Here is a 25,344-nt window from a genome sequence, read left to right on the forward strand (position 1 = left end):
GAACAAACAAAAATAGACTGCTGAAACAATTTCATTGCATGCGACAGTAAAACATGAAACTGGTCTCAACATTTTAAGTTGTTGAAATGCTTTTATATTAATATCATTTCGTGCGACAAACGTGTAGCATAAACTACTAAAAAGAAAACATGAGACCACGTTGATGAGCTACTACTAACAGAGACTAGTTTCAGAAAAATTCAGCCACTTTTGCTTAGCCAATAGAAAGAAATCCAAAATTTAGGATACCATAATACGAACTTCAATGGTTGTATGTAAGACGGGTTTTGAAGAGCAAATCCGTCTAGATTAGAAAGTATTTTAAAAAATAATATATTGCCTTACTTCCAGTTTAGCCTTAAAAAGAGCTGATCTAGAGTGCGGACAAGAACACAATAAAATCAGCCAGCCTTGATAAATTTTTTAGCTATAACATAGACATTCAAATTTGTTTAATGGTTATTCTAAATGCAATTTTCTCACTAAACAGATGAAAGAAGTGAGAGAGAAAACAACAAAACAACGATGAACAGTTAGAAAGTAGGACTTCATGATACTGTGACCTATACTGCAGCTTGGGGCGTAGAATTACAAATGAAGAGGTATGCGGCATGCTTCCGTAATGGGAGTTGGAGGTTCTGAAAACAATCCATTAAGAACCTTGTTAGCTATCCACAGATTTGCGGCATGGGAATAATGAATGCCATCCCAACTTATATAAGCTGAAGGATTGCTGCATGAAGTCCCCAAAATTTCCGTTCCATTCACTATTGTCTTCCTCCAGCACAGGATGTCCGGATAATGCCCACAGCAATATGTAAGCGGATTTCCAAATCCTGCAAAAAGGGTTAGTGTTAAATATAGAACATACACGAAGAAATGTGAAGCCCGTAACTGAAAGTTGACATTTTTGGAGTTTATCAAAGAAATTTATCTTTTATTAATTTTGGCTGTGGAAAAAAAGATGATCAGAAAACCGAGATTACCATGCTTCTTTGCTTCAGAAATTAAAGAATATCTAGCTGAGTAAATGTCAACGTAAGTCAGTACTGCATCTGGCAGTTGCATCCTCAGATGGATAACTCTCTCTTTAAGCTGCCTGTTAAATTCTTGGGCAACTTCATTATGAGACCTTATGCAGCCATTTTGATCCACATTTTCAGTTTGTGGAGGAAAATCTAGAACCTGGAAGGGCAAACACCCTATTGGACCTGTGTTATGTATCCAGAATGTTCTTGCTCCTTGTTGGTGTAGTCGCTGAAACGGAAAAAATAAATATAGTGTTAAAACATAAACTTTGAGATTTAGATTATCCACATTCATTAACTTAATATTAATATAGTAGATTTGAAGGGAATTTATATTATGTTGTTCTTATTACTGTAGGCTAAACCATGTGGACTATATCCAGGCCAATGTTATCCTGCAGACTATCATAAATTCTAGCAGACTAATATTGAAGGTTTCAGCAAAGAGCATTGTCAAATGGAAAGAAAGATAACAATCAAAGTAGGGTCTTTCTCTAATCGAATGCCATAATTTATAGATTCTTAAATCTACTACTATATATAGATTTAAGAGTTGCCATCAATTTTTTTAATTTAAGTGTGATTAATCACTTGATTAAATATATTCTATTTTAAAGATGTCTCAAATTTGATTCGTGTATTTTTAAAATGTAGATTTTAATATAAAAAATCAGATTTTAGATTTAAAAATGCGGTTACGTGTGAGAAATATTATAATATTTTTATAGTGTTTATCCAAAAGATGGTATCAATTTGATTTCAAATTATCCAAGTCATCAAGTCTCTTTATAATTTTACTAAATAATTTAATTTTTGAAAATTGATCTTAAAATTACTTAAGTAATTTGATAAGTAATTTAAGATAATTTTTGCACCTCAAAAAATTAATGTTTCACTCTGAAAAGACTCAATTGTTAAATTTATTAATGTAATTTATTTACAAAATAATAAGTAAAATTTTCTAATAATTTGATAAGATTTTACTTTGATACAAATCTCCTAATAATTTAGTAAGATTTTATTTGAAAACTATTTATAAAATTTTACTTTAAAAAAATCTATTAAATCTTTCAATAATTCGGTAAAATTTAATTCAAAATTTTGATTATTCAATAATTTGGTAAGATTTAAAAATATATTATTTTATTTTATTTAAAAAAAATTAAGTTTTTTTACTAGTTTGATAGGATTCACGAATTAAAAAAATATTTTTTGAGAAAAATAAAAATAAAAAATCAAATAAATTAGCTAAATAAATAATAAAAAAGTGCAAAAAAAAAAACCAAAAAAATTATATCGACTTGGCTTAGCAACTTAAATTGGCTCGGTTCAAGACTGGTTTAATGGTTTGGAAGTTTAAAAACTCGACTTGACTTAGCAGCTCAGTGGTGCAACTTTGTGGCTAAGCTTGGAAATTATGGATCAAACAGGTCGGTCGGGTTAAAAGAAGAATGTGGATTTTTCTTGGCTAGTAAAACGTTGCATTCTGGCTTAGTTTAAAAGCTAAGAAAATTTTCTGTCTTTCTATTTTTACAAGCCCTTTTCTCTCTCTACAAATTAGAGGCTTTCCCTTCTCTTTAAAGCCTAAACATTCTTCACCCTAAACTTATAAAACCACCTGCTGTTGCTGCCTCCTTCGTCGGTTTGCTATACGCCATGTCATTCTTTGCCAAAAACCCCATGAACACCGATTCAGTCCCAAAATCAAAGTCCACCTCTATTGTTTCCTCTGTTTTTTGCCACCATACTAAAGAAATTCTTCCTTTTCCTATTTTCTATCAAACCTCGGTTGCGGATGAGTTTGATTCTGGTTTGCTTTTGGGTATAGGTAATTGGTTTTTTGTTTTTAGCTTTTTTAGATTTTTGGTTTGGTTGTGTTGAAGTTCACTGTTGAGGGTTGATTTTGAATATTGCTTGTTAATTCATTGTAAGGCCAATTTTGTGTTTGGCAAATTTCAGCTTTGTTGTGTGATGGCTGCCGAATTTTTTTTTATTTTTTTATTTTGGGTGTTGAGTTGACTGTGATGAGGCTCTTAGTGATAGGCCATTGGTTTCTGGTGGGAACGATGATGGGGAGAAAATGTGGTGATTTTGTGGGTTGATAAAGACTCGGTGGGGTAGTGAGTCTTGAACGATGGTCTCCCCCTTCATGGTGAACTATTGCTATTTATTTACAGGGATTGAATATCCCTTTCGATTTTGAAGGCAAATCAATTTACTAAATCTAAGGTTTCTTATGATTTGATTTGATTTGATTGTGAATTAATTTTATGATTGCATGAATTAAGCTTTAAGAAATTCTAAAATCATCAAATCATTAAATTCCCTTAACTAAATCCAAGATCTTCAAGCAAATCTGTCATATTTTTTTGTTTGGTTTTTTTATTCTTTTATGCTTTTTTTACTTTTCCTTTGACCAAAAATAAAATTAAACCAAAAAAATTAAAATTGAAATTAAAAATAAATCAAAAATAAAAAATTTGTTTGGGCTTTTAATCATTGGATCCAAAATTTTGCATCAAGGCCTAATTTGTGATTGAAAGCTTGTTTTAATTTCGATAAATCTTTGAACAAAATGAAATATTTATAGTTGTTATTTTTTGTATATTTTTTGTGAAAAAAAAATTACATAAAGATATAGATACCCGTTACATCTAAGTTCAAAAATAAAATTACTTGGACCGAGTTGAAGTTCAAAGTTAAATGACTTTGATAGCATCAAAAGTCAAAAAATAAAATGACTTGGCTTTACTTGAAGTTAGAAAATAAGATGACTTGATTTTAACGGAATTTGAATGAGAAAATGATTGGATTGAGCCAAAATAAGAAATGAAAGTGATTGAATTATGCAAAAAATGAGGTAATTTGGATTGAATCACAAATCAAAAAATTAAATGATTTGGATTGAATCAAAGTAAAAAATGAGTGACTGAGATTGAATCACAAGTTAAAAAAATAAATGACTTAGATTAAAACAATGTCAAAAATAAATGACTAAGACTGAATTGTGAAGTCAGAAAAATAAATGATTTGGAATGAGCTGAAGTAAAAAATAAGTGACTAGAACTGAACTTTAAGTCAAAAATATAAATGACTTGAACTGAATCGAGGTAAAAAATGACAAGGTCTGAGCCTAAATTGAGATATGAGATTAAACAATCCATAAATTTTTAAAAATCATGCCCAAAGGTCTTAAAGATCATTTTCAATTATCTTTGAAAAAAAATAGCCTTCAAAATAGATGTCTTCACAATTTTAAAATTCAAAAATTATGCTCATCATCCATTTTGTTCAAGCCTAAAACAATTGAAAACTTTTAACTTGAAATCCAAAGATTCACAATTTGAAAATTTAAAGGTTCGTTACAAAACTTCAAAGATTCGCAAGGTTTCGTAACAAAAACTGAAAGATTCTAAGACTCTAAGATTTGTAAAAAATTCGTAATGATTTCAAAATTCGCAAATATTCAATATTCACAAAGGTTTTCAAATTCGCAAGAATTTTAAGTTTAGTAAAAATTTCAAAAGTTTATAAATGACTCAAGATTTTCAAAGTTTTTAGATTCATAAAGATTCCATGTTTCATAGAGATTCCAAATTTTCAAGATTTTAAGTTTCGTAAAAGTTTCAGATCCATAAGATTTTTAAATTTGCAAGAATGAAAGCTTCATAAGACTTTTAGATTCACAAAATTTTAAAATTTACAAGAACTTTAGATTCACAAGAGTTTCAAATTCGTTAGATTTTCAAATTCCCAAGAACTTCAAGTTCATAAGAGTTTAAAGATTTGTACGAGTTTTAGATTAGAAAGACTTTTAAATTCGCAAGAGTTTCAGGTCTATAAAAATTTAAGGTTCGCAAGAATTTAAGATTCATAAAAACTTCAGATTTGCAAGAATTTTAGATTCGTAAGAGTTTTAGGTTCGTAAGAGTTTTAGGTTCACAAAAATCTTAGGTTCATAAAAATTTAAAATGCACAACTTCAGATTTGCAAGAACTTCAGGTTCGTAAGAGTTTCCTTTTCGCAAAAATTTTCATCATTGTAAAGATTTACAAACTGTAACTTACAGATAATATTCAAAGATTCACATTTGAAAGATTTAAAGTTTTATATAAAAAATTCATGGATTTACATCAAAGATTTCAAGATTTACCTCCAGAATTCAAATATTCTGATTAAAAAATTTTAGAAATTTTAGAAATTTATACTCGAAAGTTAAAGATTTTCATTCAAAAAATTTAAAGATTCACATTCAAAATTTATATTAAAAAAATTTAAAAGATTCACATTCAAAAGTTAAAGATTTTTATTCGAAAAACTTAGAGATTCACATCGAAAATTTAAAAAACTCATATTAAAAAACTTTGGCATTTCACAACTAAAATTTCAAAGATTCTTATCGAAAAATTTCAAGGTTTCACATTCAAAATTTTAAAGATTTACATTCAAAAAATTTTAGGAATTCCTAACCAAAATTTCAAAGATTCACCTTTGAAAATTTTTAGAGATTCACATCCAAAGTTTTAAAGACTTACATTTGAAAAATTAAAGATTCACATTCAAAGTTTCAAAGATTTGCATTTGAAAAATTAGAGATTCATATTTGAAAAATTAGAGATTCACAGTCAAAATTTCAAAGGTTCTTTTTCAAAAACTTTATGGCTTCACATCCAAAGATTTTCATTCGAAAAAATTTTAGGGTTTCACATCCAAAATTTTAAAAATTCTCAATTGAAAAGCTCATTTAAACAAAAGCACTATAACATTAAAAATTTGAAAAGTTTTCCTTATCAAAATAAAATCTCATCATGAAAGATCTTTCTCATTAAAGGATTCAAAAGTAAAACATTTTCTCCTAACAAAGTCAAAATCTTGTATGCAATAAATGCCATTATATAATGCAAATGCCTTCTAAATGATGCAAATGATGCAAATGCATGTCCCATACAACAATGCAAATGCCATACCATAATTCAAATATTCACTCATGATGCGAATGTATGCCATTATATAATGCAAATGCAATGATTCTTAAACGATGGTATCCCCTTCCATGGTGAATTATTGCTATTTGTTTATAGGAATTGATTCCTTTTTTATTTTGAAGGCAAATCTATTTAACCAAATCTAAGATTTCTTATGATTTGATTTGATTGTGAATTAATTCTATGATTGCATGAATTAAGCCTCAAGAAATTTCAAAATATCAAATCATTAATTTCTCTTAACTAAATCCAAGATTTTCAAGCAAATCACTCACATTTTTTTTGTTTGGTTTTCTTATTCTTTTTGTTTTTTTTTTTACTCTTCCTTTTACCAAAAATAAAATAAAACCAAAAAACAAAATTAAAATTAAAATTAAAATTAAAATTAAAATTAAATCAAAAACCAAAAATTTGATTGGGCTTTTAGTCATTAGATCCAAAATTTTGCATCAAGGCAATTTGAGATTGAAAACCCATTTTTAATTTCGATAAATCCCCGGGCAAAATGGGGTATCTATAATGAAGTTTTAGATTAACAAAATTTATGAATTACAATACTTTTTTCAACCCACATGATGGAGATAAGATTTATTCTTTTCAATCTTTCAAGTTCTTTTAATGTATATAAGCTTCCTAGCAAATTATGATTGTTCTTACTATGGGAGAAAAACAATGGTCATTAGTTTTGTTAAAAGATCTTCAAGTTACAGAGATGTCAATTCCCAAGCATCATTTTCCATGTAATTGTATACCTAGGGCACAACAATAATAACAATAAATAAACAAAAGCCTTTTTTGCTCTACCCAACTTAACAATAAAGGAAAATGGATATATGGTGCCACTATATTTCCTTGCCACTTAGAAATTTATATCTTCGAGTGTAACAGCGTTACTTACAATAGTATCAATTATTGATTTAAGCTAATTATTGAAACCCAACAATAGGAAGCACATATAGAAAGTTATAATAAGAGTATTAGACTATTTAATTGTACTTTGGAGTAAGCTTCATGCATGAACTAAGCATTAAAAAGTTTCATAAATATAGTATTTGTTAGAAGATATGGAGATAAATTCGCTTTTCATTTAATATTGGAGATGAAAGTTGGTTTTTGTAATTATCATCATTAATTGTAAATTGTTAGTAGAAATTAGATGTTGGTTGGTTGATAGAAGTTGTAATTAATAGAGGACTTGAACTCCAACTATATAATGAGGCATTGGCTTGTGCTTTTGTGTTAGAGAAAGAAGAATAGAGAGAGTTAGAGAGCTAGTGCAAAATATAGAAAGTAAGAGATAATTCTTCTTTTTTATAATTTTTTATATTCATTATAGTAAGTTTTTACAGCAGTTCTGAAAGTGGACGTAACTCTCATATTGAGGGTGAACCTCACCAACTATAAATCCTTGGCCTTTTTTATGCAATATTTTTATTCTTTGCATATATTATCGCTTTTAGTTTGCGAGACAAGCACTTAATCCTTAATAACTAGTATTAGAGCTATAAGGCTAAAGTTTTATCATAGGTGTTAATGTTCAAGTACATGATATTATTCACGTATACGGTGTTGTTCACTTATACAAAAATTTAGTGGCATGGATAAAAACGACTCTAAGAGTTTATCTAAGAAGATTGGATTTTAAATGAGATCAATTGTGACCATTCCATCTTTCCTTGAAACCTACTTAGTGGGAATATCATTCATAAGGTACTATATTTTGTATACTTTACAGACTGTAATTAAGTGATTTAAAAGCGATGGCTAGCAAAGAAAGTATAGTATATGAAATTAACAAATTTGGTGAAACAGATTATTCTTTTTAGAGAATGCAAATGAAAGATTATCTGTTCGATAGTAAGTTGCATTTACCACTTTTAATTACTAAATAAGAAAATATGTCAAACAAAAATTGGAAGCTCTTTTACAAATAGATGTTAGGAGTCGTTCAGCTAACATCGTCAAAGAACGTAGCTCACAATGTAGCCAAGAAGACATTGATTACATATTTGATTAAAGTGCTCTTTAATATGTATGAAAAACCTATTACAAACAATAAAGTTTGTCTCATGAAGAAATTGTTCCATTTGAATATGGTTAAAGGCGCTTAAATGGCATTACATCTCAATGAGTTTAACACAATTGTCAATTAATTGACTTTCGTTGAAATTGATTTGCCAATGAGATTCGTGCCCTAATTATTCTGGCATTCCTACCAAGCAGTTGAGAGCCTATGAGTAGTGGTTAGTAATTCTACTAGTCCTATAAAATTAAAATTCAATGATGTTAGAGATGAATTCTTGCTAAACCATGTGTATAGTGGTTAGCAATTTTACTAGTTTTATAAAATTAAAATTCAATGATGTCAGAGACAAATTCTTGCTAAAAAAATTTACAAAAATGACTCTAGTGAAGCGACGACATCGGGTTCTGCTTTAAATCTCAAAAGAGGCAAAACAAATGACAAAAATCCTAATCGAAACAAAGGAAAATCAAAACCCAAAAATGGAATAAGTAATTCCAAAATTAGACAAAATATGAAGTGTTGGAACTATGAAAAATGGCTATACAAAGAAACAATGTTGGGCTCAAAAGAAAAAAAAAAATAAAAAGATGCTTCAAATGCTATTAATGAAGAGATGAATAATGCACTCTATTCTTTATCGATATCCTAATTGACTCTTACGTCTTAGATCTAAAGCATCTTTTCATACCACTGTTCAATGCAACATGATGAAAAATTATGTTGCTGAAAATTATTGAAATGTTTATTTAGTTGATGAAGAACCTTTGGATATTGTTAGTATAGGTGGTATTTGTTTAAAGATGCTAAATAGGTCTATGTGAAAGATTCAGAAAGCAAGGCATGTATTGAAGTTGATGCATAACCTGATCTCAATAAGATAGCTTGATGATGAAGGGCATAATGTAACATTCACATGCAATATATGGAAAGTCACAAAAAGAGCTATGGTTCTTGCTCAAGAAAGCAAAACAAGGACTTTCTATATAATCTCAAGTTATAAAGATACATTAGCGGCAATTGATACTAATTAAACTCTAATTAGACATATGAACGAAAAGGAAATGAAGATACTTGTGTCAAAAGAAAAACTTCTTTGATTAAAATCTGTTCAACATCAACTATGTGAAAATTGTATTTGTGAAAAACAAAAAAGAGTTAGCTTATTAAAAGTTAGAAGAGAGTTGAAACAACAAAAAATTATAGTTCGTCCATTCTAATGTATGAGGGCTTTCACCAATTGCTTTTCATGGAGAATCTAGCTCTTATGTAACATTTATTGATCACTCAAGCAAGAAGGTACAAGTTTATTTTTTAAAGAATAAATTTGATGTGTTTGATGCATTTAAATAGTGGAAAACCATGGTTGAAAATGAAACAAATCTAAAAGTGAAATGTTTGAAGTTTGACAATGAGAAAGAGTACTTCAATAGTAATTTCAAATGTTATTGTGCCGAGAATGAGATCAAAATGTTAAAAACTATTCCGAGGATGCCTCAATAGAATAGAGTGGCAAAAAGGATGAACAAAACCCTAAATTAGCATAAAAGAAGTATGAGAATTCACGTGAGGCTACCTAAAGCATTCTAGGTAAATGCAGTCAACATTGTTGCTTTTCTTAATCAATAGAGGTCATTCAATACTTTTAAATTGTAAAATACCAGAAGAGGTTTAGAGTGGCAAAAAAATATAACTCTTGTTTTTAAAAGTGTTTAGATGTCTTCCCTATGTTCATATTGATGATGCTGCCAGAGGTAAACTTAATCCAAAATCTAAGAAATGCTACTTCATTAGTTATGGAGACATTGAGTTTGGTTATCATTTTTAAGATGATCAAAATCAAAAAATTATCAAAAATAGAGGTGTGATCTTCAATAAGCATATTTTGTATAAAAATAGGTTAAGTAAGATTTTAGAAACTATAGATTCTAAAATAAAAAAACCTAAGATAATTCATTTGAAAGACTTTCCAATGAATAATTTACAGCAAAATGCTTAAAAAACTCAAGTAAACACATTTATAGAAGCATAAGAGAATATAGTCCCAGATGTTAATCAATCCACTCTAGCAGTAGAACTCAAAAGATCTTCAAGGACAATCAAGCTACCACAAAGATTTTCTCTTTCGTTGAATTATATTCTTTTAACTGATAAATGTAAACTAGAATGTTATAAAAAAGCAATACAAGTTGATGATTCAATCAAGTGAGAGCTAGCCATGAAAAATGAGATGGATTCATTGATGTCGAATTAAGCATGACAGTTAGCAAAATTATAAGCAGAAAAGAAAGCATTGCAGAATAAATGAATTTATCATATAAAAGAAGAACATGATGACAGTAAACGATATAAAGCAAGGCTAGTGGTAAAAGGCTTTCAACAAAAGAAAGCATTGACTACGCTAAAATTTTCTCACTAATGGTTAAATTAACCATAATTAGAATTATGCTTAGACTAGTGACAAAAGATATGCACTATAGCAAATGGACATAAAATAGCTTTTCTTCATGGTGACCTAAAAAAAGGTAGGTACATGCAACGACCATAAGGTTTTGAAGCCTAAGGAAAAAAAGAAAATGATGTGCAAGCTTCTGAAGAGCTTATATGGTCTAAAACAAGCTCCCAAACAAAGGTATAAGAAATTTGACAACTTTATGTATAGTAATGGTCTTTTAAGGTATCATGCATATCATTGCTATTATATCAAAAAGTTTGATGGCTCTTGCATTATGCTTTTGTTGTATGTCGATGATATGTTAATTGTCAGAGCAAGCATACAAGAAATTGAAATTTTGAAAAAGAAGCTCTTAAAGGAATTTTCAATAAAGGATTTAGACACTACAAAACAAATCCCTGGAATGAGAATCACCAGAAATAGTAAGTTTTTAAGCTATCATAGGAAGAATATATAAAAAAGGTGTTCTACAGATTTAACATGGATAGAGCAAAACTTGTGAGCACTATTTTAGCTAGTCATTTCAAATTGTCCAAAGATTAGTCACCCACTATAGAGTTAGAAAAAGCCTACATGACTAAAGTGCTTTATGCCTCTGCTATTTTGCAATCTTATGTATGCCATGGTGTATACCAAACCAGACATAGTATAAGCAATGAGATTTGTGAACACATATATGAGTAATCCTAGAAAACAACATTAGGAGGCAGTTAAGTGGATTATCAGATACCCAAAAGGTATAATAAATCTAGCTTCGTGTTTCAATAAATCAAACTCAGGATTGCATAAATATGTTGATACTGACATAGCTAGCAATATAAACAATAAAAAGAGTACTAATGATTATGTTTACATGCTAGGTAGTATAGTAATCAATTGGATTTCAAAGTTGCAAAATATAATTGTACTTTCTACTACTGAGACAAAATATATTGCGGTGATAAAGGCTAGTAAAGAGATGATATGGTTGTAATCTTTCTTGGATGAACTTGGTCGCTAGTTTGATAGAAATGGGTTGCATTGTGATAGTCAGAGTGCAATTCATTTGGAAAAAAAATCTTGTCTATCATGCTAGGACAAAGCAGTTACAAGTTAAATATCACTTCATAAGATCAACTTTAGAAGATAGTGTCTTAGTACTTAAAAAGATTCAAGAGAATCAGAATCCAACTGATATGTTAACGAAGACTATAATAGCTAAGAAACTAAAGTTGTGTGCAACTTTAGTTGGACTTCTCCATTGAAAACTGAGAAGTCACGGCCACTGTAAGAAGAGATAGTTGATAATGAATTAGTATCTAAGTGGGAGATTATTAGAAGATGTGAAAACAAATTTGACTTTCACTTATTATAGATGAAAGTTGATAAGAAGATGTGGAGACAAATTCAACTCTCATTTATTATTGGAAATGTAAATTGGTTCTCACAATTAATTGTAAATTGTTAGTAAGAGTTAAGTGTTGGTTGGTTGATAGAAGTTGTAATTAATAGAGGGCTTGAATTCCATCTATAAAAGGGAGCCATGGCTTATGCTTTTGTGTGTAAATATCAAGTGAGTGAGAAGTAAGAGAAAGAGGAGATAGAGATAGTTAGAGAGTCAATACAAAACATAGAAAGTAAGAGATAGTTTTTGTCCTTTATAATTCCATCTTCATTATAATAAAATTTCTGTAGTGATTCTAAAAATAGACATAGCTCTCATATTAAGGGTGAATCACTATAAATTCTTGGTTTTTTTATGCAATATTTTTATTCTTTGCATATATTATCGCTTTTGATTTATGGGACAGACACTTACTCCCCAAAAGTATTTTCCAAAACGCCATCAATCTCCTAGTATTATAAGGAATTCAAGACTAATAAATTGTTAAGGCAAAACTTCTAGTTACCTTTACAGCCTGAGCCAACTGGTTGATAGTTCCCGGAACTAATTCCGCAACCTGTTTCACTGTCATTGACTTAAATGCAGCATCAAGATCATTCTGTCCAATATCAAATGTGTATAGTGCTTGTGAGAAGTCCTCAGGTTTTGGAAGCTTGCTTTTGATGTTTGAATTCACACCTTGAATGAAAAAAAACCAGCCAGTTCCATGCCATAAAAAATGGAAAGCTCGAGTACAATTCTAGTTTAAAAATTTAAGTTTCTTTTGTCTTTAATTTTTTAAATTGTTTCTAACCTTCTTTGTATAGCTCATTTGCTTGTTCTTTGAACCGTTCAAATTGCGAAAGTTGTATTTCAAGAGAAATGGGGCTAAACCCTTGCTTAAACGTTCTGACATCTAGTGGCTGAATTGTAGACCCTCCTGTAGCAAAATTAGCTCCATGTCGAAAATTTGCATCAATTGAGTCCAGATACGCACTCAAATATGGCAGTCCCAATTTCTCAGCTGCAAAATATGATAACTGAGTTTACTATAAGATAGAAACAGAGTGCATTCATATGATTTTAAGCACCAAGCAGGACAATATTCAGTCTGCAAAGTTGAATGAAGTAGACCAGCTTTATCTACACTTAGCTTCCAGTTTTATCTAATTTTACTATTGTGCCACAATTTTTTTTTTAAAGAGTTGAATGGAAAACTTGAGGAATTTAGTCCTCTGACCACTGAGTCACATACAAAACAAATTACCAAAATCAAAACCTAAGATTGTAAAAAAGTCCCAAAGTCAAAACCTCAATTCTAACCTTTAGGGCATTTAAATGACTAGACTTTTTCATTAACATTAAAGAAATGAAAAAAGAAAAGAGCACTCACTGACCTATAAAGTCAATAATCAGTTTTCCATTGCAATATCTCCCTGTTGGTTTTTGGAAGAAGGTAATGCCATTAGGCCAAGGAATTTGGTGGAATGCAGCAGACTTTCCGCCCGTGTCAGAATTGGAATCACCAAAGTTGAATATGGCAGGAAAATCACAACCAGTGGATTGACCAAGATTCCTTTGCTTTCCACTAAGCAATAAAAGAGAGAATGCAACAGCCAACAAGGCTGTTATTGTAACAGTTCTTACGCCCCTTCTTAAAGCCCAACCAGTCTCCAGTCCCCTACTGGTACCAGTACTGGGTATTGCCCCTTCCATACTGGTTTTTTCAGATCTTTTAGCAAACAAGTTGCCGTAGCTAAATTCTCGGACTACTAGCACTACTAACTAGCACGTAGTGGACACTTCGGGAAAAAAATCACTTTTACTGAAGTTTTTGACTAAAATCCGAAGAAGTTTAGGGTTTTTGTAAAAGACTAACCATAGGCTCGGGTTGTTCTTGCTCGTCTCTATTTATAACAGAATGTAAACACAACAGGTTGACTGATATAAAAGGTATGTAATGTATATCAAATCTAATAAACAATGGATTTAACATATGTTAATATTGAACCAGTAGTTTAGTTGTTATGGTTCATGCCCGCACTCTATTAACTGTTGGAATTTTTTACCATTACTTTCTTTCTCATGAGACGAATCTTTTGTCTAATTCCTGAATTTGCTGCATTGATTTGGACTGCCTTTGGATGGTTTGAATTGTTACCGTTGCATTGCTTGCTTGTTGCTTCTTCGTTGCTTGATTGCCTCCAACAAAATCAGTGTCTTTGGAGGGAGTTGAGGGAGCCTCCAGCAAGTCTGAATTAGATTACTGTAACGCACGGTAACTAAAAAAATTTTAAAAACTATTGGTAAATAAATTCAGTTTACTTTTGTTACTGGTAAATTCATAAACGTTGCATTAGGCCTCCAGTTTTTATTACAACTATAAATTCAATATTCCTTTGATCAAATCGTAAATAAGCAAGTGCCTTGTCATAATTTTATCTGAATTGAATGAATGACATATTTATATTATATAAAATATTAAAATTTATATAATTATATCATATTTTATATAAAAATTATATATTATAATTTTTATTTTTATAAAAATATAAAATATAAATTGTAATTTTATTAAATTTATATAATAATTATTAAAATTTTAAATTATATTATTTTTATATTTTTTATATTATATTATCGTACATGTTAAATTGACTGCTATGATTTTACCCTACCTATTTTAAAATCAACTTACTGCTTTTCTTTACAGCAGATGATGTTGACATAACTTGAATATCATAGCTTTCTTTGTTTGGTACGATCACGTGTCAACTTTACCCCAAGGGTCGACCACTACAATGTCATTGAAATGGAGCTGAGTAGCTGTAGCCCACCACCAATTTAGCCTTTCCTATCATATTAGGCACGGGCTTTTTTTTTCTTTTTTTAATTTCCTTTCGCCGTTGCTATGTTCCTGCTCTGGCAGGTCACATGGAGGACATTCTTTAGGCTGCAATGTCCTCTCTGAATCAAATCTTTCCATTTAACAGGGGCTAGCGACATGCTTTGGCTAGGGGAACCGGGGGATCTGAGAAAGAGCCATCCAAAATCCTGTTGGCTACCCAATAGTTTGCAGCTTCAGTATAATGAACACCATCCCAACTAATGTGTTTGGAAGGATCACTGCAAGAAGCCCCAAAAATTTCAGTCTCGTTCACCACTGCTGTCTCCCCACATTCGACATGATAATCACCGAAGTGCCCGCAACAGTTTATAAAAGGACCAACAAAACCTGCATGCAAGCACGAGGTCAAAGATGAGCGTTGGTATGTTTCAATGAAATTTTGAATCAATCCTTCCGGTTTTACTTGATAAAACAAATAAATACAACATAATCAAGACTGACATAAGAATAAGCATCATAGCAAGATAAAATCTTTACTGCTAATGGTAAAGGCAAAACTTTCCAAACGTTATGGAACTTAATGACAAAGGGCAGCTCATTAGAAGAAGCTCCAATATTGTGGGCTCTAAGTGGTCAAATATACACAGTCTTTCCTCTACTTTGCAACTTCAACCTGGTAGCTCCAGGTCAGGTTGGAGCAACATTACAACAGCACCAAGGTTAACCACTGCGGAACTTCTGATATAGGATAAGAAAATGTTACAAAACTGTAAAGGTCAATGACAGTGTAAAACTTACCGTATTTTTTTGCATCACTAATTAGAGAATATTTAGCTGAGTAGATGTCAACATATACAAGCCTTGCACCAAGGAGCTGGGACCTAAGTTGAGAAATCCTGTCTCTAAGCTGCTTGTTGAATTCTTGAGCCACCTCATTATAAGACTTAATGCAGCCAGTTTGGTCAGCATTCCCAGGCTTTGGAGGCGCACTTAGAACAAAAACAGGCAAGCAGCCAATGGGACCGGTATTATGTATCCAAAATATTCTAGCTACTTCTAGATAGAGCTTCTGAATAGACAAAATGAAAATAGCGAAACAGAAGTCATTTAATCGTGACTTTTAATTTTGAGGTGTATTAAAAGCATGTAATCAAAATGAGTCAGATCATCTCAATCATATATTTATGAATGTACTTCATGATGCTAATACCAATAGTCTATAGCATCTCACTTCTCAGGATGAAAAACCCAAGTGCAGTAAGATGAGAAAATAAAGCCTACGCTGGAAAACTGTACAAATAGACGGTAGCATCAATAATACCTCTATTGTCACAGCAAACTGACTGATTATATTGGGAATGGATGCCTTCACCTGCTCTTCTGTAGAGGTTATAAGACCATAATGCAGATCATTCTGTCCACAATCTAACATATAAATGGCCCTTGAGAACTCCTCTGGCCTGGGGAGCCTGTCCGTAAAATCTGGATTCTTTACCGGAAAACAAGCAAGCACAATATTAATCATTGTGATAATGATAAAATATAAACCTTGTCTCAAAAATTGAATAGCACTTATTGCAGAATATTTCTGCAATAGTCCACAAAGTATGCATAACTAACCTTCTTCATAATCTCGTTGCTGTGGTTTTTAAGTCTTTCAAACTGCAAGAGCTGTACATCAATAGATAACGGGTTAAAACCTGCATCGACTAATTTGCCACCAGCTGGTTGAATCGTTGATCCACTTTGTGCAAAATTCGCTCCATGTCTGAAATTTGAATCTATTGCATCAAGGTATGCACTCAAGAATGGCAATTTCAACTCATCAGCTGCACAGATTGTTAACAAACTTAATAAATCTCTCAGGTCTTCTTGTTTGCGGAGATCATCGCATCTATGGAGGTACAAAAGAGAAAAATTACAGTTCTATGACATGGGTTTAAACAAAGTTGACTCTAACTATCAAAATATGATCATAATTTGAGTAAAGTACGGTACCCAACCATCTATCTTTGTTGGCATCTCACCTCCTATTATAGCTGCATACCTTAAAAATTGAATCAGAGAAATACCAACTGACTAAAGCCACGCTTACCTATAAAATCGATTATTAGACGCCCATCAGAATACCGACCAAAAGGTCTACCAAAAAAGGACTCGCCATAAGGGGGAGGAGGAAGACCAAATATTGCCGAGACACTTCCTGTGTCGGAATTGGAATCGCCCAAGTTGTAAATTGCTGGAAAAGGACAACCATAAGATGAACCAAGCAATGAAGCCACAAGTACTGCATTGATTGCCGCTGCCATTAAACTCTTCTTGTTGCTAATACCAGCAAGGCTTCCACTATCCATGGAAAGCTTTCCCAAAATCTATCACACTTTTTATAAAACGAGCAATATTAGATAAACCGGGTATTAAATAGTACAGTAACTTTTATTAGCCAAGTGGGGCAATGTTAGTACATGGACAGGGAAGTAGTAGCCCGTTAGAAAATATCACTGTGTTTGTTGTTTGTAAATTCAGCGACAGAGAAGAATGTGAGAATAAACTTGAACTTTTGAGGTAAGCACAATTGATTTAGAAACAGTGAGATTGAAAACTACTATGTTTACCCCCTCCCAATCAACAAATTTATAAGGTGGAGTTTTGATTTATGGTGTTATGCTTTGGTCAAAACAGGGTGAGCTGGTGGTTGTAGCTATGGCCATTGGGTTGCCTTCTGTTCTTGTTGAACGAAGAGGGTGGACAAGCTTTATGATTGAATCTGACAAGTTGAAACTTATCCAAAGCCTCCAGAAACCGGAATCAAGTACAAGTGCAATTGAGATGATATTCTGGGCATGGCCAATGACCCATTGGCAAAATGACAGGAGGTTTCTTTTCTTTTTTATTTAAGTATAACACTGTAGCTCTTGGCCAATGAATTCCTGACAGCTGGTGCAGACCATTTTTTAAATCGATGTTTTGGTTTGATTGTAAAGCCAGTGAATTAAGCATTTCATTATTCATAGTACTTGTAAACAAATATTCATCAGTTGATTCATAAAATAAAAGAAATAACGACAGAATTAAATTCTTCATTCACTAAAACAAGTTGCACAATGATAACAATAAACAAAGCAGGATATAATAGCAAAATACATGATGCCATGTCCATGAAGGGAATAACTTTTGCTCAGCCTAAAAAAAATCCAAAATTTAGAATATTATAAAACAAATTTCAATGGTCGTATGATAGACTGGATTTTGAACAGCACTTTTTATCTAGAATAGATTACTTAGTCTTCTATACAATGATATCTTGCTCTACTTCAAGTTTAGCCTAATGTGTAATGATGACATCTGTAATTAAAAAGAGCTGATCTTGGGTGCATAGACGCTCCGAATCATAACACAATAAAATCAGCCAGATTTATAAATTTTTTTAGCTATAACATAGACTTCCGAAATTGTTTAATGGTACTTCTAAAGGTGATCTTAATAAACAGATGGAAAGAGGGAAAGAAAAAATTACAACACAACTATGAACAGTTACAGAGTGCTGAATTGGTCTTAGAATTACAAATGAAGAGGCATGAGGCATGCTTCGGTAATGGGAGTTGGAGGGTCTGAAAGCAATCCATCAAGAACCTTGTTAGCTACCCACAGATTTGCAGCGTGGGAATAATGAATGCCATCCCAACTTATATAAGCTGAAGTATTGCGGCATGAAGTCCCCAAAATTTCAGTACCATTCACTACTTTCTTCCTCCAGCACAGGTTATCCCGATAATGCCCACAGCAATATCTAAGCGCATTTGCAAATCCTGCAAAAAGGGTCGGTGTTTAATATAGAACACACAGAAAGCAATGAGAAGCTAATAACCGAAAGTTGCCAATTTTGCAGTCCTCAGAGAAGTTTATCTGGGAATTGCATGCTTACCATTCTTAGTCAGTGAGCTGTGGAAACAAAAATGATTAGTCAGTGAGCTTACCATGCTTCTTTGCATCAGAAATTAATGAATATTTTGCTGAGTAAATGTCAACATAAGTCATTGCTGCATCTGGGAATTGCATCCTAAGTTGGATAACTCTCTCTTTAAGCTGTCTGTTAAATTCTTGAGCAACCTCATTACGAGACCTTATGCAACCATTTTGATCCACATTGTCAGTTTGCGGAGGATATTCTAGAACCTGGAAGGGTAGACAGCCTATTGGACCTGTGTTGTGTATCCAGAATGTTCCTGCTCCTTGTTGATGTAGTCGCTGAAAAGGAAAAAAATAAATAAAAAAAAAGCTAAAGCATAAATTTTAAAATTCAGATTATCCACATTCATTAACTTATTTTTGATATGGGAGTTTTGAAGGGAATTTATACTATGCTGTTCTTATTAGTGTATGCTGAACCATGTGGATAAATGGAAGCCAACCTTATCTGGCAAGAATAAGTAGGAAACTGTAATTCTAGCAGGCTAGTAGTAAGCATAGATTGTTTCAGCGAAGAGCATTGTCAAGCGGAAATAAGAGCAATCATCAAAGTTGGTTTTCTCTTTCACTTTATGAAGTTTCAAATTAACAGACTTTATGAACCGCATTGCCCCTTTCGGCCAACATGGTGGAGATATGATTCATTCCTTCCAATCTTTCAAGTTTCACTATTCTGGATAAGCTTCCTAGTAAATCACGATTGTTCTTACAGAGGGAGGAAAACAGTTGTCCTCAGTTTTGGATTTTGAAGTTGCAGTGATATCAATTCCCAAGCATTATTTTCCATGTTATTGTGTACCTAGGGCAATACAACAACAACAACAAATAACCAAAGCCCTTTCCTGTTGTCAGATATTTAGTGCCATTATATTTCCTTGCCGCTTAGAGGTTTACAATCTCAGAGCATCAAAGCATTACTTGCAGTTGCACCAGTTATTGATTTGAGCTAATTATTGAAACCAACAAAAGGAACTAGATATAGAAAGTTAATAACAGAGTATTAGACCATGTAACTGTGCTTTTGAGTAAGCTTCATGCATGGAGTAATCATACAGAAGAATCATAGAGAAAGTATTTTTCAAAACCAAATCAATTTCCTACTATTATGAGGAATTCAAGACTAATATATTGTGTTCACAACTTCTAGTTACCTTTACAGCCTGAGCAAATTGGCTAATAATTCCAGGAATAGATTCCACAACCTGTTTCTCTGTCATTGACTTAAATGCACCATCAAGATCATTCTGCCCAACCTCAAATATGTACAGTGCTTGTGAGAAGTCCTCTGGTCGTGGAAGCTTCCTCTTGATGTCTGAATTCACACCTGAAAAGAAAAAATCAGTAAATTCCATGCCAAAAAAATAAAAAAGCTTGAGTATTATTCCAGTTAAGAAATTATGTTTCTTTTTTCCTTGATTTTTGAAATTGTTTCTAACCTTCTTTATATAGCTCATTTACTCTATCTTTGAACTGTTCAAATTGTGAAACCTGTATGTCAAGAGTAATGGGGCTATATCCTAGCTTAAACATTCTGGCATCCAGTGGTTGAATTATAGACCCTCCCGTAGCAAAATTAGCTCCATGTTGAAAATTTGTACCAATTGAGTCTAGGTACGCACTCAAATATGGCAATCCCAATTTCTCAGCTGCAAAGTATGATAATGGAGTTTAGTACATGAAAGGTACTTCTTATGATTTTAGAAAATCAACATTCAACATTGACTCATAGTATAGAGGCAAATTTGAGCTTAATCCTAAAATATATTACCACTGTCGAAACCTAAGAATGTGAAAATCCCAAGTTTGAGCTTTAACTTGATTGAAAGTTTCAAATTCTAACCTTTAGGGCAATCCCTTTAGGATAGGATGTGAAAAGCCATTAGTGAATTTAAAAAACCATAATCTGTATCAAACAGTTAAGTCTTTCTTATGCATGCATTTAAATGACCAGACTTTTTCATTAATACTAAAGGAAAGAAAAGAAGGAAAAGGAAAAAAAAAAAAAAGCACTCACTGACCTATGAAATCAATAATCACTTTGCCATTGCAGCATCTCCCAGCTGGCTTCTGGAAGAAACTATTGCCATTAGGCAAAGGAATTCGGTGGAATGCAGCAGACTTTCCGCCCTTGTCAGAATTGGAATCACCAAAGTTGAATATGGCAGGAAAATCACAACCATTGGCTTGACCAATAGTCCTTTGCTTTCCACTAAGCAAGAAAAGAGAGAATGCAACCGCAAATAAGGCTGCTATTGTGAAAGTTTTTAAGCTCTTTCTTGAAGCCCAAGCAGTCGTCCATCTCCCACTGATATCAATGCTGGGTCTTGTTGGCACTTCCATACCGATTCTTTCAGATGTTTTAGCAAACAGTTTGACGATGATATCAAATACTAGATAAATATATTCAACCTACTTTTGGTTTTCTCATTTGCCATAAGGTAAGGTCAGATCTAGATATATATTATAATGCTAATGGAATCAACAAGCCTGCATTACCAAATTCATATTCAAACTTCGCATTTGGTCTTAATTTTTTTTACTACTAGTATAACTTTAGTATCCGTTTACCAGACAAATAAATTTGTAAACTCTCAAGGTGTCTTGTCGCAGTCTTAACCCAACCTACTGGAACGTCAAAGATGCTGCTTTTTCTTAGTAAAACTTTTGATTTTGACGTAAACCCAAGTATCGAACTGCCAACCAGTTTGAAGCTTGCTGGTCTATAAATAAATAAATAAATAAATAAATAAATATATATATGTTATGATGTGTTACAATTTGAATTGATATTTTATATAAAACATATTTTTTAATTTTTATTAAATTCATATATATGCATTTTGTTTAAATTTTATATTTTTAAAATTATTTTTGTATCATTTCTTCATGCATCATCTAAAATTACTGGTATAACCGCAATGTAAGCATATCCACCACCAATTTCGCCTTCCTAAGATATCAGGCAGCGGTCTTTTGAGTGCAAAGCTTCCCTTTTTCTAATTTCATTTTAATTAATTATTTCCCTTTTTAAGTTCTATTTTCTCTGATTTTTATCAAATTTAATAATCTCAGATGTGCCGTCGAGAATGAAAGTGATTGATTCTATCAGAATGAGATTATTCTTTGTTGGCTGGCACCTTTAAGTCTTTAAAATCAAAGGGTGATTTCCTTTTGACTCTTGCCGTTGCTAATTTTCCTGCTCTGGCGGGTGATATGGGATGATTTTCTTTAGGGTACAATGTTCTTCTCTCTGAATCAAAATCTTTCCATTTACCATGGATAAAGAAAAACATGACAGAATATTTGAGCGTATAAGTGAACAAGAATGAAGCTAGAGACATACTTTGGCTATGGGAACTGGTGGATCCGAGAAGGAGCCACCCAAAATCCTGTTGGCCACCCAATAGTTTGCGGCTTCAGTATAATGAATACCATCCCAACTAATGTGTTTGGAAGGATCACTGCAAGAAGCCCCGAAAATTTCAATACCGTTCACCACTGCTGTCTTCCCACATTCCACATGATAATCACCAAAGTGTCCGCAACAGTTTATAAAAGGACCAACAAAACTTGCCACCACAAAGTCAAAGATGGGCGTTAGTGTGTTTCAATGAAAATTTGAATCGATCCATTCGATTTTGCTCGAGAAAACAAATAAATACATCATAACCATGAACGTGACCCAAGAATAAGCATCATATCAAGATAAAGGCAACTTAATGACAAAGGGCAGCTCATTAGAGTCTTTCCCCTCCTTCCCAACTTCAACCTGGAACCTCAGTGTCAGAGTGGAGCAACATTATAATAGCACCAAGGCTCGGCCACCGCGGAACTTCTGATATAGAAAATGAAAATGTTACAAAACAGTGAAGGTCAATGACAGTGTAAAACCTACCATATTTATTTGCTTCACTAATTAGAGAATATTTGGCTGAGTAGATATCAACATATATAAGCCTTGCACCAAGGAGCTGGGCCCTAAGTTGAGAAATCCTGTCTTTAAGCTGCTTGTTGAATTCTTGAGCCACCTCATTGTAAGACTTAATGCAGCCAGTTTGGTCAGCACTCCCAGGCTTTAGAGGGGAACTTAGAACAAAAATAGGTGAAGCAGCCAATGGGACCGGTATTATGGATCCAAAATATTCTTGCTCCCTTCTAGATAGAGCCTCTGAAAGGACAAAAAAAGGAAAATAGCAAAACAGAAGTAATTCCATTGTGACTTTTGAACTTAGGATGTATTAAAAGCTTGTCATCTAAATAGAGGCAGATCATCTCAGTTATGTATTTACGAATATACTTCATGTTTCTAATTCCAATAATCTAGAGGATTTCAGGGTCAAAAACCCAAGTGCAGTAAGATGAGAAATAAAATCTACGCTGGAAAAGAATACATGTAAACAGTAACATCAACAGTACCTCTATTGCCAAAGCAAACTGACTAATTATATTGGGAATGGATGCCTTCACCTGCTCCTCTGTAGTTGTATAAGGCCATAATTCAGATCATTCTGTCCAGAATCTAATACGTAAAGGGCCTTTGAGAACTCCTCTGGCCTGGGGAGCCTGTCTGTAAAATCTGGATTCTTGGCCGAAAAACAAGCAAGCAAAATATTGATCATCGTGATAAATGATAAAAGTACAAACCGTTTCTCAAAAATTGCATAGCACTTATTGCAGAATATTTCTGGAGCAGTCCACAAAGTATTCATATCTAACCTTCGTCATAAAGCTCGTCGGTGCGTTCTTTAAGTTGTTCAAACTGCAAGAGCTGTATATCAAGAGATAAGGGGTTAAAACCAGCCCCAAATAATTTTGCATCAGTTGGTTGAATCGTTGATCCACTTGCTGCAAAATTTGCTCCATGTCTGAAATTTGACTCTATTGCATCAAGGTACGCACTCAAAAATGGCAATTTCAACTCATCAGCTGCACAGATTGTTAACTAACTTAATAAATCTCTTAGGATTTCTTGTTTAGAAGAGGTTGGTTTCCAGAGAGCATTCCATCTATGGAGGTACAAAAAGAACAAAAACAGTTCCATGACATGGCTTTAAACAAAAGTTTACTCCGTAAATATCAAAATATGATATTTCCTGAATAAAGATACTGTAGAAATAGTCATAATTTTAGTAAAGTAAGGTTCCCAACCATCTGTCAGTTTTGGCATCTCTCCTCCGACTATAGCTGCAATCAAACTATACATCACATACTTTCAAACTTGAATCAGAGAAATGCCAACTGATAAAAGCCACTCTTACCTACCTATAAAATCTATGATTAGACGCCCATCAGAATACCTACCAGAAGGTTTACCAAGAAAGGATTCGCCGTAAGGGGGAGGAACCTGACCAAATGTTGCCGAGACACTTCCTGTGTCAGAGTTTGAATCCCCCAAGTTGTAAATTGCTGGAAAATGACAACCACAAGATGAACAAAGCAATGAAGCCACAAGTACTGCATTGATTGCCACTGCCATTACACACTTTTTGTTGCTAATACTAGCAAGGCTCCCACTGTCCATGAAAAGCTTTCCCAAAATCTATCACACCTTTTTTATAGAACAAGCAATATTAGATAAACCTGGTATTAAATAGTATAGAAGCTTTTAATAGCTAGGACTACCCAGTTGGAAAAGATCACTGATTTTGTTGTTTCTAAATTCAGCTATAGAGAACAATAAGAGAATAGATTCGAACTTTTGCGCTAAGCACGAATGATTTAGAAACAGTGAATATAGAAAACTACTATGTTTATGCATCCCCAATCCACAAATTTGCCTGCTACAACTCCAAAGATGAAGATATAGTCAAAACCACAGACTCAGAAATGAATCAAAAAATTAGAAGGGAACTTTAAAATTTGTACCTTTGATAAGCACATTCCTTTGTAGGAAAAAATGGAGAAAATATAGCAGGTGTTGTAGATTGAGATGCCGGGATGCATGCTTAAAGAAGTTGACCATATTCATTCCTGGAATTGGGTAAGGCAAATCTAACAGACAGCTTCGAGTTACTTCTACGTAGATGTATAGACAATAAACAAGATAAAGTATTTGTGAAGTAAACAAGAGAAGTGGGCACGGCACTAAAATAATGAGAAAAGTTACAAAATCAATGCAATTATATGTATATATATTAAAAATTAATTAGAATATGGAGTTTGCTGATTGCTCTCGCAAGTAAAGAAAAATAAAATAAGGAAATCTGACAAATGCCGCACATTGGTGGTTGAGTTGTCTTTTTAATGCAAAAGACTGAGGTTTTAAGGGATTTAAACTGAACTCTTTGAGCGTTCACCATCAACGCCCATTTACATTCTTGTGGAGCTGTGTGCTTAATTAGAGAGAATTTGGACTCTTTTAACTCTTTTAAGTAAAGGATATATTTTTTTTTCATTGAATCAAATGCGAATACGCCAACATGATTATGGATTCCCTCAAATTTAAGGCTCTATCTTCAATATTTACAAAATTTTTTTCCTAATTTCTCCTGGATCTTACTTCTTTAATACCCAAAAAAAAAAAAAACTTAAATATGCAATAAGTTCCACCATGAGGCGATAACGTTATTTTAAAATATAACACTGTATTCGTATCAATATATATATATATATATAACAGTGATTAGCTTTGATTGTAAAACTAGTAAATTAGCCAACAATAATGCAATATATT

The 25,344-nt window shown here is 32.5% G+C and overlaps 3 protein-coding genes and 1 pseudogene across 7 annotated transcripts; all 4 read right to left on the bottom strand.

Annotated features, from left to right (window-relative positions):
• Positions 1-389: 389 nt before the first annotated feature.
• Positions 390-14,681, bottom strand: LOC111317915 (GDSL esterase/lipase At5g14450-like). The gene is made up of 6 exons (XM_022920443.2): positions 14,553-14,681; positions 13,252-14,120; positions 12,669-12,878; positions 12,381-12,553; positions 987-1,257; positions 390-836 (listed from the first exon to the last, which is right to left on the bottom strand). Exons 2-6 carry the CDS (start codon positions 13,568-13,570, stop codon positions 589-591), a joined length of 1,221 nt encoding a protein of 406 aa, XP_022776178.2. The 5' UTR covers positions 13,571-14,120; positions 14,553-14,681; the 3' UTR covers positions 390-588.
• Positions 14,409-17,545, bottom strand: LOC111317916 (GDSL esterase/lipase At5g14450-like). 3 transcript variants are annotated; one of them, XM_022920445.2, is made up of 6 exons: positions 17,168-17,533; positions 16,798-17,082; positions 16,323-16,531; positions 16,024-16,191; positions 15,501-15,771; positions 14,409-15,089 (listed from the first exon to the last, which is right to left on the bottom strand). In XM_022920445.2, exons 2-6 carry the CDS (start codon positions 17,054-17,056, stop codon positions 14,851-14,853), a joined length of 1,146 nt encoding a protein of 381 aa, XP_022776180.1. In that variant the 5' UTR covers positions 17,057-17,082; positions 17,168-17,533; the 3' UTR covers positions 14,409-14,850. The 3 variants fall into 3 exon arrangements, with proteins under 3 accessions (XP_022776180.1, XP_089608495.1, XP_022776179.1); XM_089752369.1 differs by having other exon boundaries at positions 16,075-16,191; positions 16,798-17,545; XM_022920444.2 differs by having other exon boundaries at positions 16,798-17,533.
• Positions 17,546-18,094: 549 nt separating this feature from the next.
• Positions 18,095-22,156, bottom strand: LOC111317914 (GDSL esterase/lipase At5g14450-like). 2 transcript variants are annotated; one of them, XM_089752405.1, is made up of 6 exons: positions 22,015-22,156; positions 20,690-21,018; positions 20,108-20,317; positions 19,823-19,995; positions 18,680-18,950; positions 18,095-18,511 (listed from the first exon to the last, which is right to left on the bottom strand). In XM_089752405.1, exons 2-6 carry the CDS (start codon positions 21,009-21,011, stop codon positions 18,264-18,266), a joined length of 1,224 nt encoding a protein of 407 aa, XP_089608531.1. In that variant the 5' UTR covers positions 21,012-21,018; positions 22,015-22,156; the 3' UTR covers positions 18,095-18,263. The 2 variants fall into 2 exon arrangements, with proteins under 2 accessions (XP_089608531.1, XP_022776176.1); XM_022920441.2 differs by lacking the exon at positions 20,108-20,317.
• LOC111317919 (GDSL esterase/lipase At5g14450-like) lies at positions 21,913-25,145 on the bottom strand (annotated as a pseudogene). Its single transcript, XR_016332502.1, has 6 exons — positions 24,537-25,145; positions 23,934-24,219; positions 23,390-23,597; positions 23,088-23,261; positions 22,563-22,826; positions 21,913-22,240 (listed from the first exon to the last, which is right to left on the bottom strand). The product of XR_016332502.1 is annotated as a GDSL esterase/lipase At5g14450-like (transcript).
• Positions 25,146-25,344: the final 199 nt, after the last annotated feature.

Source organism: Durio zibethinus, chromosome 2 (assembly GCF_047325235.1).
Source record: "Durio zibethinus cultivar Kanyao isolate XHJ-2024 chromosome 2, ASM4732523v1, whole genome shotgun sequence".
Classification (NCBI taxonomy): domain Eukaryota; kingdom Viridiplantae; phylum Streptophyta; class Magnoliopsida; order Malvales; family Malvaceae; genus Durio; species Durio zibethinus.

What these genes read in the sequence shown, in the direction of transcription:
- LOC111317915 (XM_022920443.2), bottom strand. Translation starts at nt 13,570, where the DNA reads ATGGAAGGGGCAATACCCAGTACTGGTACCAGTAGGGGACTGGAGACT. An exon ending in AAATGAGCTATACAAAGAAG is followed by an intron (nt 12,554 to 12,668) that starts GTTAGAAACAAT and finishes TTTTCATTCAAG; the next exon opens with GTGTGAATTCAAACATCAAA. An exon ending in AGTTGGCTCAGGCTGTAAAG is followed by an intron (nt 1,258 to 12,380) that starts GTAACTAGAAGT and finishes TTTCCGTTTCAG; the next exon opens with CGACTACACCAACAAGGAGC.
- LOC111317916 (XM_022920445.2), bottom strand. Translation starts at nt 17,056, where the DNA reads ATGGATAGTGGAAGCCTTGCTGGTATTAGCAACAAGAAGAGTTTAATG. An exon ending in GCAACGAGATTATGAAGAAG is followed by an intron (nt 16,192 to 16,322) that starts GTTAGTTATGCA and finishes TTTCCGGTAAAG; the next exon opens with AATCCAGATTTTACGGACAG. An exon ending in TAGTGATGCAAAAAAATACG is followed by an intron (nt 15,090 to 15,500) that starts GTAAGTTTTACA and finishes GCTTGCATGCAG; the next exon opens with GTTTTGTTGGTCCTTTTATA.
- LOC111317914 (XM_089752405.1), bottom strand. Translation starts at nt 21,011, where the DNA reads ATGGAAGTGCCAACAAGACCCAGCATTGATATCAGTGGGAGATGGACG. An exon ending in AGTGATTATTGATTTCATAG is followed by an intron (nt 20,318 to 20,689) that starts GTCAGTGAGTGC and finishes CATACTTTGCAG; the next exon opens with CTGAGAAATTGGGATTGCCA. An exon ending in AATTTGCTCAGGCTGTAAAG is followed by an intron (nt 18,951 to 19,822) that starts GTAACTAGAAGT and finishes TTTCCTTTTCAG; the next exon opens with CGACTACATCAACAAGGAGC.